Source organism: Polyodon spathula, chromosome 11, assembly GCF_017654505.1.
Source record: "Polyodon spathula isolate WHYD16114869_AA chromosome 11, ASM1765450v1, whole genome shotgun sequence".
NCBI lineage: Eukaryota > Metazoa > Chordata > Actinopteri > Acipenseriformes > Polyodontidae > Polyodon > Polyodon spathula.
The window spans coordinates 14,233,588-14,253,185 of NC_054544.1; the positions used below are offsets into that span (position 1 = coordinate 14,233,588).

A 19,598-nucleotide genomic window follows, 5' to 3' on the forward strand; every position below is an offset into this window, starting at 1 on the left:
GTTCCCACAATAGGGAGTAGCATTTGATGATCTCATTTGACTTAAATAAAGTATAAAACAGCACACATTTTCCAAAGTACAGTTTAAATTATTAAAGATAATAGAGTTTTCAAAGAGGAGTGACTCGGCTACAAGATACAGTATTTTAAACCAAGGAGTAATCACTTGCTAACCCATCCTAATCCTATTCCTGTAGTGGTAATTGCAGTAAATTAATTGCAGGCCAGTCACAATCAGATTGCAAAGCAATTAAATATTATTTTTTATAATTTTTTCACAGTGTAAACTAAAGCAAAAGTAGTACAACGGGTTGCTGTAATGTAATGTTTACAGCAACCCAATTTTAACATAACTAATATTAACCAGCTTCTGAATACGGTTAAAAAGTATTTTTGTATTTTCTTTCGCATGTTTCAGCTTTAGTACCAAAGCTAATCTATTTGTCTTATAATATACTGCTTTCCTAATGACCTTTAGGTGGAGGAGTTGCTGATGAGAATTCTTCAGAGTCGAGTCCCATAACCATCCATAATACATTTAACATTGACCTTACCTGTATACTGGTCTGAATCCATTATCTTAGTTCTGTTTGGTTACATATTTATCCTTCAGAAGCTAAAGAAATGTAGGTTAGAAATTATCTAGAGATAATACATATGTTAGGCTAACACATTCTGTCCTTTTAATAAGTGCAATTTTAATGTAATGGCATGCATACGCAACCTGTCAATGAATGTATCTTGTATTTTTCTTTATTAAACAGATTCCTTTGAGCGCTTCAATGGCCCCAGTCCGTTTGCACTCATCCAATCCCAACCTCTGTGCAGATCTAGTGGATTTTCAACCTCCTGTGAGCAGGCTCGCTGACACGCTGGAGTGTGCCACAGACTACATCAAGCTGCAGGAGGACTTCTGTTTAATTGCACAGAAAGGTAACATTTCCACATTTCCAACAATACATTTAAAAAAAAAAACTACAACAATAGTTCTAGTGACATTGTTGCTGTAGTAAATATAACAGTCTTCTAGCTAGTTTGTATAGAATGCTAACTACTTCAGCTCTACTGTGCCTTCCTCATTCAGTTTCACATTACTGGATGAGAGGAAGAACTACAAAACTAGATCTGAGCATTTTTATAGTTTTAATGTAAAAACATAGAGTTTCATCATAGTTTCTTAGGATTTTCTATTTTGAGATATTTAACAATATTGCTCTACTCCACATATTCAACGCTATATCTTTTACAAAAGAAAAAAAGGTAACAGTCCCACTCATGGATCATTTTAATTGTTAGTTTTTAAACTTTAAATAGCCTGGCTAAACAGCGAACAGGAGTTCAGTTCGAAGCGACAGACAAGCAAACCAAGTACATGAAGGAGAGCTGGTTGGGCGAGGGAAAGAGGGAATGGGCTCGCCCCAGGTTTGGCTACCAGAGTGGGGCTGAAGCGAATCTAAAACGTTTCATCTCCCAGTGAAAGCCACAGCTCCTCTCGTAGCAAAAAAGTAAATACATTAGGATAGAAAACCAGGTAACAGGCCTAATATTTATTTAGTTATAAAATTAATGCTAAATATGATGTCTGTGTTATAAAATGCTGGAAAAGCAGGTCTAATTTAAATTAGTTAATTACCTTTTAACAGGTTCAAATAATTGTTCTAGAACCTGCTTGGGGTGAAAACCCGGACTGGAACAGATCTTGAGGGCCAGATTTGACTATCACTAGACTAGACTAGACTCAATAGGTAATAAACAGAATTGGCACTATTCTATAATTAAGTACTCTTATCATAATCTTATACAATATAATAATGTTTATATAGCACCTTTTATATAATAAAACATTCCTAGGCGCTTTACAGAGTGATTACATATATACTGTACAGATTGAATAGCTTTACAACAAAACAATACAATGTAAACAATTTTAAATAGGGCACCCCAACTGAAAACTGAGAAAAGGACAATCGCAGATAAGAATGAAAATCTGTACTACAGTGAAAGCCACCAGGCCTGTTTCTTACCACAACAATTAAAAGTATATTAAATATGTTATATGTATATTACAAAATACATTTCCAGAATTTACTGGGGAATCCCTGGGAATCCCCCCCCCCCCCCCCCTCTTCCTTTTACATTGACCTGAAGTTACCTTCTGCTAGCTAGGTAGTTGTCAGATTATATACAACAGAGTTTATCAGACTGTAGGTAATAAAGCTGTACATTTTCTGTTCCTTTTGTCTGACAAAGACTGCTTCAAAGCAAACAACAATGGAGGAAGATGGGGGGGGTATCTCAATAGTAAGCATAGTGACTAACAATGAGTTATTAAACCAGAGAAATTCAGGTCACTCGTCACACTGTCATTCTGTCATAAAAGCACTAAACCGGGGCTGAATATCCTGTGTATTACAGCAGTAAAAATGTTGGTTTGTTCGGTCACAAGAAAAAACAGTACATACTTTTTCATTTTCTTGTAGAATTTTATACTCCTTCCAGTGGTGCCGTTAAATGTATTTTCTTAAATTCGTCAAACCTCAGACTCCTTTAACTTAACAGTGACAAACAATGCAATGGAAAATGCCTTTCTCTTCACCTGAGTGAACAAAGTCAAACTCATAAAAAGGAGCACCGTATTTTACTGGAAATGTTTGCTTTAGTGACCTTTGCTCCTTGGTGACTGTGACACTGTCCCACACTAACTTCTCATTTTCTGCCATTCTGAAAAGTTATAATAAAACTAGTGTGGTGTTACGCAGAGAGCCGAAGCTACAGCTATCCTGGTGTAGGGTAGAAAGCACAACCTGCTGCTCTCAGCCCTTCTCTCTCCATGTGCTCCTAGGCCTTAGCCTCACTCTTCCTTGTCCACTGGGTGTCCTTTCCCTTTATGCAGGGGCTAAGTGTGGAAAACGGTATCTCAATCAGCTAATAATTGTTTCTTTCTTTCCTAAGATGGCTGTATTGTGCAGCTACCTTCACCAAGATGGAGTAGATGTTTCCTGACCCCCAAGGTCCTAAAGCCTCTAATTTGGGTCCGGAACACCTACTCTACCACAATTGATATATTTCACTTTATTTTCTTCCAGTCCATTCTCTGCTGAAGTCTGCCTTCAATACTGTAGCAATAGAGAAGGAGAAGATAAAGCAGCTCATCTCTGAGCAGGAGCAGGCGGGCCACACTGCCCAGATTGTGACGCTGAAGAGGTCTTTATCACAGGTACTTTCTCCTTCACTTTCACTTACACCAGTTGTTCTCAAACTGGACGATCTTTAAAGTGGGTGTATGGTACGAACCATATTCAGAAAGCTTAGAAATATTCCACATCTTAGTGTGCAAGATGATAGATGAGCCATTTAAAAATTGACACTCTTCCATTACAATACGTAACCCTTTCCTTGAGAAACATGCAGATTAACTGTCATTTTACTACAAGACAGCAAAAACATATGTGTTCAGCCAATGTATTATTTTATATCAAATATAGGTAACAGGCTTTCAGACGATGATACATGCCTATGGGTCACAGAAGTAAGAACGCTTAGCAATTAGTCTGAAATATGCAAAGGTTAAGAAAAGGTTACATATTTAGGTTCTAGCATTAGCGATACAAGCCTGTTTCTGTGGATGACCTTGTTGCCTCACATAAGGTTTAATAAAGCCAGAAAAGCTCATTTGTAATTCTGGTTGGTCGTTATGTTTCATAAAGGTGGAGCACAATTGCTCTGTGTCTGATGGATGAAATGGTAATGTAAAGATGTCTGTAAAACTAGTGATGCATTCCTTCTTGCACTGAAGTTTTCTTGGGAAGATAAGAATGTTTTAAATATATGTCTTGCGTCTCAAGCCAAATGTATCTGAGTGGAAGAAATGTTTTGCAGTTCCATTGTTACAATGTATGAATAAATACATATTTTTTTTAAATTTGAGACTACTAATTGGCTCTATCTTATTAATATAGAAAAATGTCTCTACATTTGAACAAACAAACTGATCAGATGTGTCTATGGGAGCACCCCATCGGCCAGTTAAAGTAATTGAGAAAGATCTGCAGGAATCTATTATTTTCATACAATTCCTTCTTTGTTTTCATTTGAACAATGAACACTACACAAGAATATAAACTTATGAGTGGTCCTTTATTTAGAATCAGGGGCGTTTATTGTGACATGCATGCACTTAGGTACTGGTGTAAGGGCAGTTAGAGGAAATTTGAAAAACTAGAAACGCAAGAAGTTGGACCAAACGCACTGCTGTATTTTCTGCTGATATTTTGGATGTTTTCCTTTTTTGTTCTCTAACATATTAGCGTACCTCTAAAATCATTTCCATTCTGGAGTTCGTTCATTAAATCCTGGACTGTCCTGGATCACAATACCCAGAATGACATCTATTATTACAAAAGGAGACACACCACTCACAACATATTAACTTATAAGATGTTGCTTTCCAGTAGATGTACACAGCTTTACATTTAAACAGTATGGTTTATTAGGTAGACTGTCTATTAGAGGGTTATGTATATCAGGAAAGATTGATCACTGAATTCTTTTTGTCTGCTGTGTAGCATAGCAGTCCTAGCAACAAAGTCCCCTATTTGACCTGGAAAGGGAATGGTTTGGAATGCAGTCTGTGGCTTGCCAAACGTGTCTTGAGAAAGGTTGAAAATGATGCTCTGATAGATTTCTTCTTAACAGTACCCTCAGCGTTACACATGTATTATCTATCCTACAAAACCACACTGTAAGCCTCACATAGAACTAGAAGGACAAAATGAAATACAGGATTGAACAAAACACCGGCTTATATGCTGACTGATTTACCAGTACAGTGATTACTAATAAAGCCCATTTCCAGGATGTTTGTAGCATAAATGGAACAAACTTTTTCAAGCTGTTTTTGTTGTGTTGCTGTTTGTTTCAGGCTCTGACTCAGAATGCTGAACTGAGGACTCGTCTTCACCGAATACACTCAGAATCGGTCCTGTCCGAGAAGGTTGTCAGTGTAAATATCATCCCCAGCACTGACGAGGTAGGATTTTGATTGTGCATAATCTCTCTCGCTAAATATTGTCTCATAAAAAGGCGTCTGGTTGTAATACTCAGATTGGCAAGCAAGTTGGGCTTTGCCAATACTGTAAGATGGTGTTAAATAACTCATCAAGCATGTTTGTTCTGTTTGGTCTCCAGCCCAATGAACAGATCCACGACAGCCTCCCACTGACACAGCAAGCCTCCAACGAGAGCAGACTGTCCATGTCAGAATCCGTTTCAGAATTCTTTGATGCCCAGGAAGTGCTGCTGTCAGCAAGCTCATCAGAGAATGAGGTGAGAGAGGGAGGAAGGGTGCGGATCACCACTGGGATTCCAGATAAAACACTAGTGATGACTTGCATGTGCTTCAGTTAGTCTGCCGTTATTTACAATTATGTGGTGAACCACACAAAATTGAATTTAAAAATAACTGTTTATAAATCTCTTTTCCATTTGTTGTAAGTCGGTGGCAGCAATTTCAATGTACTATGCTGGAGGTCAACAGTATCTCAAAAGGTTGTCCGTAATTGTTTTCTTAGTCATGTAGTTTGCAATTCTTTGTCTATCTATGCTTGGAAATATTACACGCCCCTCACTTGTTACTCAGGCTTGGTTGAATCACCCTGTTAAATGTTGTGCAGTATAGCAAGACAGCACTAGCCTCTTGAAACTCTATGGGGTCTATTTTAATGGTCTAAGCAATGTGTGAAGCTAAATCTAAGTACTGCATTACACTCTATAATAACCCTGTGGTGATTTATATATCAATTTATTAACATCAGTTAAAACCTACAATAAAAATAGAGTTAAATGAGGATTGCGAAAATACGAAAATATCAGGTTTATACATTTTAGGGTGATGGTATTAAGGTCTGTTCAAGACTGTTCAAGCCATGAAAAATAAATGTTGATGTTGCAAACTAAGCTCATTTTATTTAGATGTAGACATTTCTGTCGCTTTAACGTGTGAATCTAGTGACTAGGAAATCACATTTTAGCTAAAACCTAATGTAAAGCACACTACAGGGATTATTTAATTGTTTATCAGTGATTAAAAGGTAAAGGTAATATGCTGCATTTGTAGGTTTCATTACTAAAACCGCTTTCTGTTTGTCTCTTTAGGGATCAGATGATGAATCATATGTCAGTGACGTCAGTGACAACTTTTCAGAGGACAATGCCAGTGTTGCAGATAACAGGCAAAGTATGTGTTGCAAGCCTTACAGTTTTTTGGAACTTGGTACTACTGTAACAGAAATATGTATTTTTTATCTGTTTTTTTTCAACAACAAAAACATTCTGAAAGGATTGTTTCTGTTTCCTTGGTGTACTCCATTTCAGATGAGCAGGGTGTGTTGTTTATATATTAATATACCAGTCAAGACTTTAATCAAGACCTTATCCATTAGGAAATAAATACATCTTGCAAACCATCCAAAATATATAATATGTCTTTATTCTGTGTTGTGTGTTTCTGTTTGTGCTTTGTTTACAGTACCAAATGGTGACCTAGCTGGTGGTGGATTCCGCAACGGCCGTCGCACATGCCTCCCTGCCCCCTCTCCAGATACCAGCAACATAAACCTGTGGAACATCCTGAGAAACAACATTGGCAAGGACCTCTCCAAGGTGTCCATGCCAGTGGAGCTAAATGAGCCTCTCAACACCCTCCAGCACCTCTGTGAGGAGCTGGAATACACAGAGCTGCTGGACAAGGCTGCTGAGACCGAGGATCCGTTTGAGCGCATGGTAAGCGGCCTGCCGTCAGACCTTGGTTTCTGTAAGCACAGAAAACACTCAATCAAATCGTGCTGACTTGTAGTTCCGCAGTATTGCAAACCATCTGCTCCTCCCTAAACACACACTGTTAAATGCACCGCACGTAACAAGAAGTGTATGTTGTTTGGTTTCAATTCTATAGAACAGCCTCCCCCTTGAAATCTAGAAATGAATCAAGGGTAGACCTTAAGTTTTAGGTTGATGTTTTAAGGATGTTTGTTTCTTAAGGCCTAGGTATTGTTTTTATTCAATTCACCTAATGCTGCAAAATATTTGCACTATTGGCATACTTTGATTTGCCGCAACATGTTTGTTTGTTGTGTTTCTGCCATTTAGTTAAAAAAAAGTTATTTTATAAGGAGTGCTGGCCTTTCTGCTTTATGTGTTTTTTTTTTTTTTTTTTTTTTTTAAGTTTCAGCACACACAGAGAAGTCATTAAAGTTTGAGTTGAGTGTGTTTCTTTGCAAACTGTTCGTTATTATACTTTCTTTTGTCACTGTACTATTTATTTAACTAGACACACACACCTAACCTACATTACAGTTAATCATTTTCTTTGTGGATGCAATGTTCCCTCATTGTTGTCTACAAACACGTAAAAAAAAAAATATTTTGACTTGATTTAAGCACTTGGGGATGCTTTGGCATGAAAGGCGCTATACAAAATATATTTGATTCATTGGTTGAAAACTGACAACTAAAAACTAGTTGAGTTTCATAATAATGTATAGCACATTTTACATTCAACATCGCCTTAATGTGAATTAATCCACTTTGCAAAATAAATCTTAATGTAAATTGCCATGCTTACTGTACTAAACCACAGAACGTTACAGATTCGGTTTGTCCTTGTTTTTCAGATCCTTGTTGCTGCTTTTGCAGTTTCCGGATATTCTTCAACATACTACAGAGCAGGCAGTAAGCCTTTTAACCCGGTTCTTGGAGAGACCTATGAATGTATAAGGGAAGATAAGGGTTTGTGCTTTTTTGCAGAGCAGGTATGTACTAACTGGTATAACAAATTGTAATCATTAGGAAAGACATGTGGCATTATTATAAAGTACCCTGATAAATAACACAGATAACTGGTTCTAGCCAGTGCTTGCAAACATAATAATTCTTACCAATTGGCATAACAATATTCTTAAAAGTTTCGATATTCTGTATTTTCACTTTGATACTTTTAACTCATTTATTTGGTTTCTCTTCTATTATATGTAATGGTGCTCAAGTTAAAGCTCAGATGGGGTCATATTACCTGTACATAGAAAGTTAAGTGTTGTGGTAGAAGGAACCATAATAAATCATAACAGAAAAAAAACAATAGTGATATGGTGATAAGATGTAATAAAATTTAAAAAATTAAAAAAACGATTTTTGCGACATCATTAATAATTTATTTTCATATTTCAAGGAAAGTCTGTACTTATTAGTTTTTTGTTAACGAGCCTCACTATCATATTAATTAAATGTGCTGTGTTCATCTGCCTTTGTTATTTAAAATTATTTTATGGAGTTGTATTCAAACAATGTTAAATAACCTTATGTATATTACAGTACGTTTACTTCTATTCTATATCTTAGTAGCATCTTTTGAAACACCCTTACAAGTGCACTACCACAGTCTTGCATTGCAAGTTGAAGTCTTTATCACGTCATGTTTTATTTCACATTGAAAGTACTTGCACTTTATATAATGTTCTCGCCTTTCTCCATTTCCAAGCCAGGGAAGTTCAGCAGCTCAGTGCTGTGCTCCGCTTGTGTTTCACATGAAGAAAACTGTTAGTTGCTGTCATGCAGGGCGATTGAAGCTAAGAGCTAGTTCACTTATCTTAAATGGTGTTATCGAAGACTAGCTCATTAGATAGCTTTAGATGGAGAAGTAATGACAGATCTTGTTTGTTTGTTCATTCTTTCTTTTGCATTGTCAGCTACAATAATCTAAGTGCCTAAAATGAAGTTGTCTGAAAAGCAGCAGCTGTGATTACTTTGAGCATTCTGTTTAGGTCTTTTGCAGCAGAAATACAGTGGAAGTTTGACTAACTCATCAGGGTCGGCAGTGTTTTAGTTTTCACTGCTGCAGAGTATTTTGCTCATATAGTGTAACGGAATGGACATTCAAGTTTGATATTAATTAGTTTATTGTACTTATTATAATATACAATTCTTCAGTTCTTTAAGCACATTCCTGCTGTACATTTCGTAGGTTAGCCACCATCCACCCATATCAGCGTGTCACTGTGAATCCAAGAAATTTACTTTCTGGCAAGGTAAGAATTTTAGTCACTAAACTCTCAGAATTGCACACAGTGGAATGCTGGTATGAGCCATGGTTCTATATGTACGTTGTATATTTGGCATTGTAAAATTAACCTCTCAAATAATGTTTGCCAACAATTTGTGACAAATAGCTTTTGTTTCTCAAGAGATTTATGCAGCTGTTAATTGGTGACACCCTGGCCAAAGGTTACTATACCATACTGTGCAGTTACTAACTTAATCTGTTTTACATATTTTATTGAGCACTTCAGATGTCTGTAAAAAGGTACAGAATAATTAAACCCATGGGTCATTGAAACGTTACTGCTCAGTAAAGTAGTATGTGTGTTTTAACAGGGTTTCTGTGTCTGGTTAACTGCTCCTACTTTATTAGATTGACTACAAATCAATCTTAACTATATTAGCACTGTAGTGTGTGTTATTAGGGGAATACCTGGGAATACATGGAAGACATTTATTTGCCATTTTAGTCATCCCACCTGAAAAAAAGTTAATATGACACTTAATATAGAAAGGGATTAAAAGCATGTATAGTAAAGGCCACAGTATTACTGCATGGAATTCAGAGTCTCTGGGATTCAGACTTTACTGACAAATCTTAACCACATTGCTTCTTTTAGATATCAGATGGAAAAATAAATTCTGGGGGAAATCCATGGAAATACTCCCCATAGGAATCGTGAATGTCGCACTTCCAAAGTAAGTTATTCTTTTTTTTTGCATTATTACCAAGAAAAGTGTTGCTTCTTGACAAAGCTTTATAATAAATACCTTAGAAGCACTGCAGTAGAATATAGTGACTAAATGTTAAAGATAAAACAGACCTTTTATACATGATGATCTTTTCTATCTATAACTCTTTGCCGTACTCAATACAAATTTGACCGCTTACATGTCCTTCCTGAAAATAGCACCTTAATAAATTACTAACTTCTTTCAACTTGAGGAGAATAAACTGAGCTGTTTGATTCTATACATTGTGTAGAAGAATAGTTTTAAAGAATCTGTTAAAGAACAAGTTGATAATATGCCACCCTTTTCATTTGGCAGCTTGGCGTGTCCTAGGTCCATGTACTCTTACGTATGTAGGGTTTAACAGTTGTTTCTCCTGATCAGCAGCCTTTATTTTGGTGGGGTTAAGCAAGAGATGCTGGTGCCCTCATGTGGCAGCGGAAAATTACTAAAGACAAAGGCTATTTCAGTGAAGAGCTCTAAGTAAGATCCCAAAATAAATACGGATGTCACTGTAGTCAGGCTAATAAGATCTTACATACATACATAATGATTTTTTGATGTTTATGTTGTTAAATCTTGGGCTGTCTTACTGCATGCATTTCTTTATTTTATAAAAGGTTGTAGTTTCTAAAATCTAGATAATCACCGAAAGCATCAGCTGTAGTGAAAAATGGCTGTTTTTTTACTTCAATACTATCGTGCAGGTACGGCGATCACTATGAATGGAACAAAGTCACTACCTGCATACACAACATCCTCAGTGGTAGAAGGTGGATAGAACATTATGGAGAAATAACAATAAGAAATACGAAAAGCAGCCTGTGTATTTGTAAACTCACATTCGTTAAGGTAAGAAATGCATAAGAAACATGTTGGAAAGCCTACTATGAAAGATACAATTAAGGCATTTGCTGTATATAATTAATACTACTTTAAATTAAAACAAAGGTGAACCATAACAGTGAGGTCAAATCGCAACGGACAGTTTAGCTTTTATAATAGCGCCTAGGGATTTCAGCAGTGAGATATATATATATAATTCCAGGTTGTGTTTCAATAATAATGTTATTGGAATCTGCTTTTATTTTAATTTTTGTACGCCTTAATGGTAGGGTTGTGAAAAGATAATTAGGTTTTGTAGATCTTTTTACTGACATGCATACTGATGAGGGGTGTTATCTAGTCATTGTAAGCTGCAGTCCTCATTGTGCCAATGAAATGTTTAGGGAAACTACTGGAGTTCAAGTGTGAATGAAGTCCAAGGTTTTGTGATGGACCAGGAAGGGAAGGTGGTGCATCAGCTGTTTGGGAAGTGGCATGAAGGGCTGTACTGTGGCGTTGCACCTTCTGCGAAATGTATATGGAGGCCAGGTAAGAGTTCATCAGCGTTTACTGAATCTCTAAATAGAAATATTGACATCTAATAATAAGGTACATGATTTTGGGCACAGTATTTTATTTATTTATTTTCATGTTTTAAGTACCTGTAGGTTGTCATGCAGTTTGATATATTCTTTGTAAAATGAACAGTATAAACAGTCCAATTGTTCTGGGAAATTTGGGGAATATAAATCCACTTCCCTTCAAACTCGTTATCAGTTTTATAATGTACAAAACTGAGCTAGTACACACATCACCATATCGGGCAATATCCTCATATTTGCTGTACAATATTTATGAAGGTGTCAGACCAGCATGATGTCGAATGCAGTGATGTTATTGGATACAAAACCTTTGTATAGTCCCTGTGGGCAAAACTGAGAATGAAAAGAAACTCCTGTGTGTGCGGATTCTATGTGCTTTCAGTATTAATACCGCTAATGATGTGTCATGTGGAGTGCAGGCTACAAGCTTAGAACACTGGCCTTATGGTAAAATCTTGATGAAAAAGACTACCCTACACATACAATGTCATATTGAAAATGGTGCATAGCCAACTTTTCTGAACTATATATTTTAAAGAAATTCTAGTATCTGGTGCACTTACTTTAACTTAACACAATATATTAAACAGCTGGAAGCAACAATAACATTCCAGGTTACTGTTGCTTTTCTCTTTATTATTCACAACACAAAGATTTTCAGTACATTACTCTAAAGTATTTTAAGTATTGTTTACTGAATTGAGAAAACATTTCATTAAAGTTATAAAACCAGAAATAAAATGGTATGCTTTTATGTATTCTGATAATGTGCATCATATATTCAGGAGTTTTATATATAACTATATATATGTGTTATAAGCATCAACAATTTACTCAAAGCCTCCACTAGTGTTTTCCACTATTATAACAGCTTTGACTGTTATTAATACAGCTTAGTTTATGTGAGAAGAAACCAAGCTTGTCATTCGGCAATCTTGAATTCACATTGATCAGAATCATCAGAAACTTGTGATCACAACGCAAAAATAACGTATACATGAGCAGCTAATATGAAGTGTTGTAGTAGCTAATCCATCACATGTACCTATTGGTTTTCAGTGGGGCGCGAGAAGCACCCAACCCCCCCCCCCCCCCCCCCCCCCCCCTTTTTTTTTTATTTAAAATGTGTACATGACATGACGTTCTGTAGATGGCACGGGTTGATTCTATGGTAGTATAACCCCCCACCCCCCCCCCCCCCCAAAAAATGTGCAAAGTTGTCTAAAACTTTTTCATAGCAGTGTGTCGTCTCTCTCTCTCTCTCTCTCTCTCTCTCTCTCTCTCTCTCTCTCTCTCTCTCTATATATATATATGACACACACACACACACACACACACACATTACACTTTGGTTTTAAAAGCTTTGGGTTTCATGTTGTTTCTTAGGCTCCATGCCAACGGATTACGAGATGTATTACGGCTTCACCAGATTTGCTATAGAACTTAATGAGCTGTGCCCGACGATTAAAGATCTTATTCCTCCAACGGACGCTCGTTTTAGACCGGATCAAAGGCAAGAAGCATGCTTTTTTTTCTGTTTCAGAAACTGTTCATCTTTTTTTTTTATACAGGTTTGGTGACCCAATACACATTTTAATTTATATTTTGTATTTCAGTATTTGTCAGCGGCAGTTTTTTAATTTTTTTTTAAAGAAATGCTTCTAGATGTAATGATGCCTTGCTCTTATTAGTCAGTTGTTCCACCTGTTTTCAGATATTACCAACATCACATACATGTACACCGCCCCCTACTGGTTAGTTTCATGAATGACCATATTCTGTTTTTAAATAAGCATTATTTTAAACACCTAATTATTTCAATCATGTTTAGTTAAATCTGTTTTATATAGATATAATTTAGGAAACAATTACTTTGAATAATTTTGCACATTGTTGTGTGTCTCTGATCATCTTGATGATAATCACATTCTGTCCAGATTTCTAGAAGAAGGGAATGTAGAAGCTGCAATCAATGAAAAGCAAAGGATAGAGGATCTGCAGAGATCAAGGAGAAGATACATAGAGGAAAACAATATCAAGTATCAACCGCGTTTTTTCAAGTAGGTGAAAGGGCACATACCTTACACATGGTGCACATTTTCATAAACAACTTCCAATTGAGAGGTCGAGAAGCATATCATACTGTATCTATGGTTGAAGTTTAAAATGAGCACTTCATGGCTGACTGCCTGCTTGTACAGAGGGCAAGTAAGTCTTATTGAAACTCAGCAATCAAAATGCGGTCTGTTAGTTCACACTGAAAAGCAACATCACGCATGTGACATAGCTGATCAAGACTACTTACTTTTTAGGGGTACAGTCTCAAGTACAATATTAAAGAAAACATTACAAATTCAAAAAGTCCTTGATCATGTGATGATTGGAAATCATGCCTAAAATTGACTCTGTATATAATAACAGCGGTACCTATTACAGTTGATTGTATCCCTGATTACATGTCAATGTTTTACTTGCAGGAAAGTGATTGATGCCAATCAGAGAGAAAAGTGGGTGACCAACAACACCTACTGGGAACTACGGAAAGTCCCTGGTTTCAGTAAATTAGAAAACCCTCAGCTTTGGTAACATTTGGGTGGTTAGTGTTCAACACTTCATAATTTCTAACAAATAAGCTTTTATCTATGCACAAATATTGCTGTTTCATATTTTCAGTATATTTTTTTTTTCTTTTGGTTGTGGGAATAAGGATATTCTTTAAAACCCTAACATTCTGCTTCAAGAAAGATCTTAACAGAACAACATCACTATTCCCTTGCATCAGGGGCAATGTTCACCAAACAGCTATTGCTGTTGTCACAGCTTTCCCTGAACTGACATGTAGAAAGTTGTCTGGATGAGGATGGGACTAGAAGTTACAGTCTTTGCCTTAAAACACAATGAGTGCATTTTGCAGACATGTTAAACGAATATGATTTAAGCTTTAGTAAAGCGCTATGATTTAGTAGGATGTAGAACTCTTAATATCAGAGTTACTTGTATTTTAAAAGTATGCATAGCATGTTTCGGGGGTGGCATCCGTCAACCTAAATTGAATGAATTAACGTGCAATGATTCTTCTGAAAAGCAGCATCAGTAGGACTAAAATATATTTATATTTATGGAAAAAATATATATATAATCCAACATCTTTATTTAATTTTATTTTAAACAAAAAGTAGCAGTAAAAACAAACACATTTGTTGAGTAATGTTGAGATTACTAATGACCATGGGCCATTAGTAATACCAAGTGAATATAGTAGTTTATATTCAGCAAGTTATGTGGTATAGCCAAATTCTCCCCAAGGCTGCTTGTCATTTTTCAAATTAAATTCAAGAATAACCATAGTATATATTAGTTGTAATAAATCAGTGACAAACACGTTTTATTTTCAGATACTCATACAGGATAGCTGTTTGTCAGTGCTTGCTTGCTTCATATCAGCAAAGACCAGGTAATCTCTATGTTGGATTTGAACATGTCATCAATAGTCAAGAACGAAGCCTGTTACCTACCAAGCTCCTAACAGTTTCTTTAGTTCAGAACATAATAATGATATATTTTTAAAACATTGCGTCTATGGCGGTTCTGCTCTGGTTCAGCTTTTGCAGCTAAATTGCAAAGTCATCTGTACTGATTGCAAATGTGCCTCTTACTGAGCCAGCAACACTACTCAATTAAAATCTCTCATTCAGCTATAGACCATGACCAGCTCTGCTTACCTTCCAACATCTCACAAGTTCAGAATACAAGTAGGCGCAAGAGAATTATGGGCTCCAGAGAGCTTTCTTTGATTTGGCCTTTGAGCCTTTTGTTCTTTTACTTTCAGCTGCATTTCAATTTCTAGTGAATGCTTAAAGTCTCTCAGCCCTAGCGAGAATATGGCTGTGGGGAAACATACATTTATGACAGTGGAAAAAAAAATAAAAAAATTCTTCCATACCTTTTTAAAGAGTAGGGTATTTCAAGAAACAGCTTTTTAATGATTGTATTTAATTTCAGCCGTAACATGCATATTGGGCATTCTTTCATTAAGTGAATGGTTGCTGTGGTAAATTATCTGGTTGGTATAAATCAAGCTTACATGATCTTTCTACATAAGTTCTTTCAAACCTACTTCACATAGAACACTGAATATGCAATTGGTTTAATTGTCATTTCAAAAGTGGTTGTTTGCTGCAATTCAAGGACCCCAAGGGGAAATTTGTTACACTTCATCTGTATGTATTCTACTTTTTTGTCTTAAACACTATACTGTTCAAGCACCATATGAGGTGACAGGTATCCTTTTTATTATCTGGAACAACCTTATCATTCTTATATTTATTTTGCAAAACTTCCAATGTACATTTTTACATCAAAGTCTAAAATATAGTACCATAATATTTATTTATCTACCATGTCATATTGTAAGTTTCTTTGTAACAATTCCACTTGATGTGCCTTAAATCGATAAATGCAAAACTGGATGGGTTACTTACTGGTACCAGTTTAACACTTTAGAGAATTCTCCATGGCAAAGCACCAGTGTAAGCACCTTTAGTGTGGTTCAACCCAGAAATAAATACTGTACAATGATGTTGTGCTGAGTACTAGAAAAAATAACAATCCAACTGAGTAACAATCTCCTTTTCCCAATTACAGCTTATTAAAAACCTATTGTAATTGACTGTGGGACTATATTCCTGTTAGCAGGCCGCATTTTTCTTATGTATTTTTTTGAAAATACACTGTGGTTTAATTTCATGATTTATAAGATCAATGACAAACAGTTCAGCTGGAAATCTTTCTGTTAGTATTGATATTGAATGTTTAATAGTTATGGATGATTTGTCAGAGGAACCAGCATTTGTGAAAATGCAGTTCTTTCTGCAGCTGTGTCCATTCTCATACAGTTTGGTATATGAGCCTAACACTCAAGGTGCAAGCTTATTCATTCGATTGTAATAATAAAAACATGTTTGGAACAAAACAGTATAAGTAAAATCACAATCAGTTTATTTTTTTTTTTTTAAAGTATTCCTCAAGATACTGATTTATTTGTGCTCCGTTTTCTCTAGCTGACAAAAGTTTAGGATGTGGGACATGATATAGTAACCATAATGAAGAATCTGGCTCACAAAAAAATGTAATGTATGATACATATTCATTACAGCATGCCATGTTTGTGTCACAAAACCAGTGCTTTTTAGCTAGTTCTCCAAATGTTTTGTATACCAGATCTTTCCATTACATCTTACATTAACAAAATAAATCAATTAAATTAAAAAAAAAAAAAAAAAAAAATTATACAAACTATCCAATTTTTTTTTTGGTGACCAAAACGTATACGTTCAAGTAGAATCACTCCGTGCAATTAAACCTACCAAATGGCCTGTGAAGTCCATTACAGTATCTGTTATTTACACTAGTTATGTACTTTTGCTTAAAGTTTTTTGCAATACGACTGCAAATATGTTTAAATGCAGAGCTCAACTACAGGCAAACCAGAGTTCTGTTACAGTAGCTGAGAGAATTTATTTTTTGTTTCCGAAACATTATTCCTCTGTTGCAGTGTAAATTATAATTGCATGTGCACATGACAAGCCTGCCAATGAATGTTGCAAATGCCTTATGAAAAGGTCAGGTTTTTTTTTTTTTTTTTTTTTTTTAATTTAAATGTTAGACAGTGTCCCACGGGGCTGTGTTAGACAGCCTTAATATAAATATTTAAGTCCATTTTCTGATGGATATCTCTGAAGTGCAATTGTATATTTACTACATATACATATCTTCCCATGAACACTGTACACTGCTGCTAGCTAGTGCTTGTTTTAATAAAAATATATAACAGAATCTGGACTTTGTTTTTTTTTTGTCTGTGCATGTTAGCCTGACACACAGGAGCTACAAATACAATATCATTACATTCATGGACTTGTTTGTTTAGCTTTGTGGTCATTCTACAGAGGATATAATAGTTTTGGATCCACTCATGTACAGTATTGCAGATTTTATAATTACTTTGACCTTGTGTAGTATACATTAAAATGGACATCTAGCAAAGGAAGAAAATGCATAATGTGCAACATTGTTGACTACAATCCTAAATATGAAAGTGTAATAGCCCATTTCTTTTATTATCATTAGCAAATGAAAATAAATGTATTGGGTCTGAATATGTAATAAACAAGACAATTATTATATCTGCATGCAATACTGTATAAACTAGTACTAATGCAAAGAAAGAACAGCATTAAGCCATGCAGTCCAGGACATTCCTATTTCCTTTTGATTTTATGATAAATGTAAATACTGGTATATGTGCTTTTACAATTCCCAGTGTGTCCCAAAAAGCCCAATTTATACAGCAGCTACATATCCTAATAACTGAACTAAAGTGAGCAACGTTTTACCTCTATCACAACGAATCGGCACGACTCATAATTAACACACTGGAGACATTCAATTTAGCCGTCATTTTACGCAACCTTTTTATTTAAAAACGTTCCACAGCATAAAATAAAATAAAAGTATGCCACAGTGAAAAAAAGCTATTGTCAAACATTGTTTTATGAAAATGTTGCAGCAGTCCTACTGCAGTCCTCACAGCTGAACATCACTGAACATTGCCTTCACATTTAAAAGGACCTGGAAAGTCCACCTTGAAGAATTATTAAAAATAATTCCAAACACTGTTTATAAACACACCAGCTAAAAAGAAAGATGTCTGAAAACAGGAATGCGGTAACACAGGTTTAACCAAACATTTGTTTTGTTAACTTATTTTCCTAATTTGGTGTTGTGTTCACTGCATGCTATTAAGAGAAGACATCAAGCAGACAATGCCAGACACAGCAACATACAGTACATTCAGCCTAAAGTAAAAAACTTCCTAAGTAAGGCTTTTATCCTGTTCTACTAGAAACTGGATTATAGCAGCTTCTGCCCATTCCTCTATTGCTTAAATCATTGGAAAATCAAAATTGCCCAAAGAGACCAGAAATGTAAAATTGTCAAACTTTATCACATTATGGTGGGTATCTCCTTGTCCTTTTTTTTTTATATACAGAAGTCATCAAAACCTGACTTAGGATGATCTTGCATTAGGCATCATGATATGATTAACTCTACATCTTGAATTTTCTCACCACTGTCCTATGGCGGCACTGCTTTAAATGGGAGCCTCGTCAGGTGGAACGAGGCAACCGGACAATACAGACACTGGCCAAAATTACCAGACTGATGGCTAATTTGCTTGTTATTGAAATGGATACAAGTTTGTCAGTCCTTTGTCTGCTTTGTACCCTGATGAAGGCAATAAGCAGAATGCGAGTTGCAGGGTTTCCTTTAATTTATTTTGATCGTATTTAACCCTACGCACCAGTTGTTTTTTGTTATGAAGCACCAGTTACTATTTTTTTTTTTTATTAAACTTAGTGTGCCCAATTACTTTACACCCCAATTTGCTCTCCAATTTAGAATATTCAGCAATGTTTTCCCCCACCGCAGAAATTCCCCACAGCTCAGGAGACCTTAAGGTTCAGCGGGCGTCCTCCGATCCCACGCCCAAACCAGCTTCCTCTTTTACACCCATGAATGAGAGCGGGTGTCAATGAGCTACCGACCTCTGGAGGACAAAGGCCAGCCCTGCAGGTGTCCACTTTTGGGAGCCTGGCCAGCAGGGTTCTCTAGCACAATGAGGAGAAACAATCCATGGCAATTTTGCCTCTCTAACTGAGGCAAGCACCAGAGTCAATGCGACGCTCCTTTTGGAATCCCTAGCCAAGACTGCCGACTTCGTTCTTGTATGTTTTGAATGCAGTGCAGACACCCAGTTGTACAGTGTACCCTTGCATCAACTCTTATTGTTACAATGCAGCTTATGAATGTGTAATAATTACTTTTGTTATAATATATGTACATATTTCAGATTTAAATACTTTTGCAATAAGAACATTTTCCAAATCTACTAATCCATGCAAAAAAAATGGAACACCACCTCATTCATATATATATATATATATATATATATATATATATATATATATATATATATATATATATATATATATATATATAATATTATATATATATATATATCTTATAGCATATATATATATATGCCAAAGTTTTAGGCAGGTGTGAAAAAATGCTATAAAGTAAGAATGCTTTCAAAAATAGACATGTTAATAGTTTATATTTATCAATTAACAAAATGCAAAGTGAGTGAACAGAAGAAAAATCTACATCAAATCAATATTTGGTGTGACCACCCTTTGCCTTCAAAACAGCATCAATTCTTCTAGGTACACTTGCACACAGTTTTTGAAGGAACTTGGCAGGTAGGTTGGCCCAAACATCTTGGAGA

At 35.7% G+C, this 19,598-nt stretch overlaps 1 protein-coding gene across 4 annotated transcripts in view; it reads left to right on the forward strand.

Moving 5' to 3' along the window:
- LOC121323080 (oxysterol-binding protein-related protein 6-like) overlaps positions 1-19,255 on the forward strand; it is a 45,268-nt gene extending 26,013 nt beyond the window's left edge. For 3 of the 4 annotated variants that reach the window (XM_041263819.1, XM_041263820.1, XM_041263821.1), the window contains 14 exons: positions 764-932; positions 3,086-3,216; positions 4,921-5,028; positions 5,187-5,324; positions 6,153-6,234; positions 6,526-6,779; positions 7,670-7,807; positions 9,016-9,079; positions 9,710-9,788; positions 10,529-10,673; positions 11,051-11,195; positions 12,635-12,761; positions 13,186-13,308; positions 13,726-19,255. In XM_041263819.1, the coding sequence (XP_041119753.1) occupies positions 764-932; positions 3,086-3,216; positions 4,921-5,028; positions 5,187-5,324; positions 6,153-6,234; positions 6,526-6,779; positions 7,670-7,807; positions 9,016-9,079; positions 9,710-9,788; positions 10,529-10,673; positions 11,051-11,195; positions 12,635-12,761; positions 13,186-13,308; positions 13,726-13,834 (1,812 nt within the window). In that variant the 3' untranslated portion in view covers positions 13,835-19,255. Of the gene's footprint in view, positions 1-763; positions 933-3,085; positions 3,217-4,920; positions 5,029-5,186; positions 5,325-6,152; positions 6,235-6,525; positions 6,780-7,669; positions 7,808-9,015; positions 9,080-9,709; positions 9,789-10,528; positions 10,674-11,050; positions 11,196-12,634; positions 12,762-13,185; positions 13,309-13,725 lie in introns of those variants that run through there. The other variant, XM_041263822.1, reaches the window with a different exon arrangement.
- Positions 19,256-19,598: the final 343 nt, after the last annotated feature.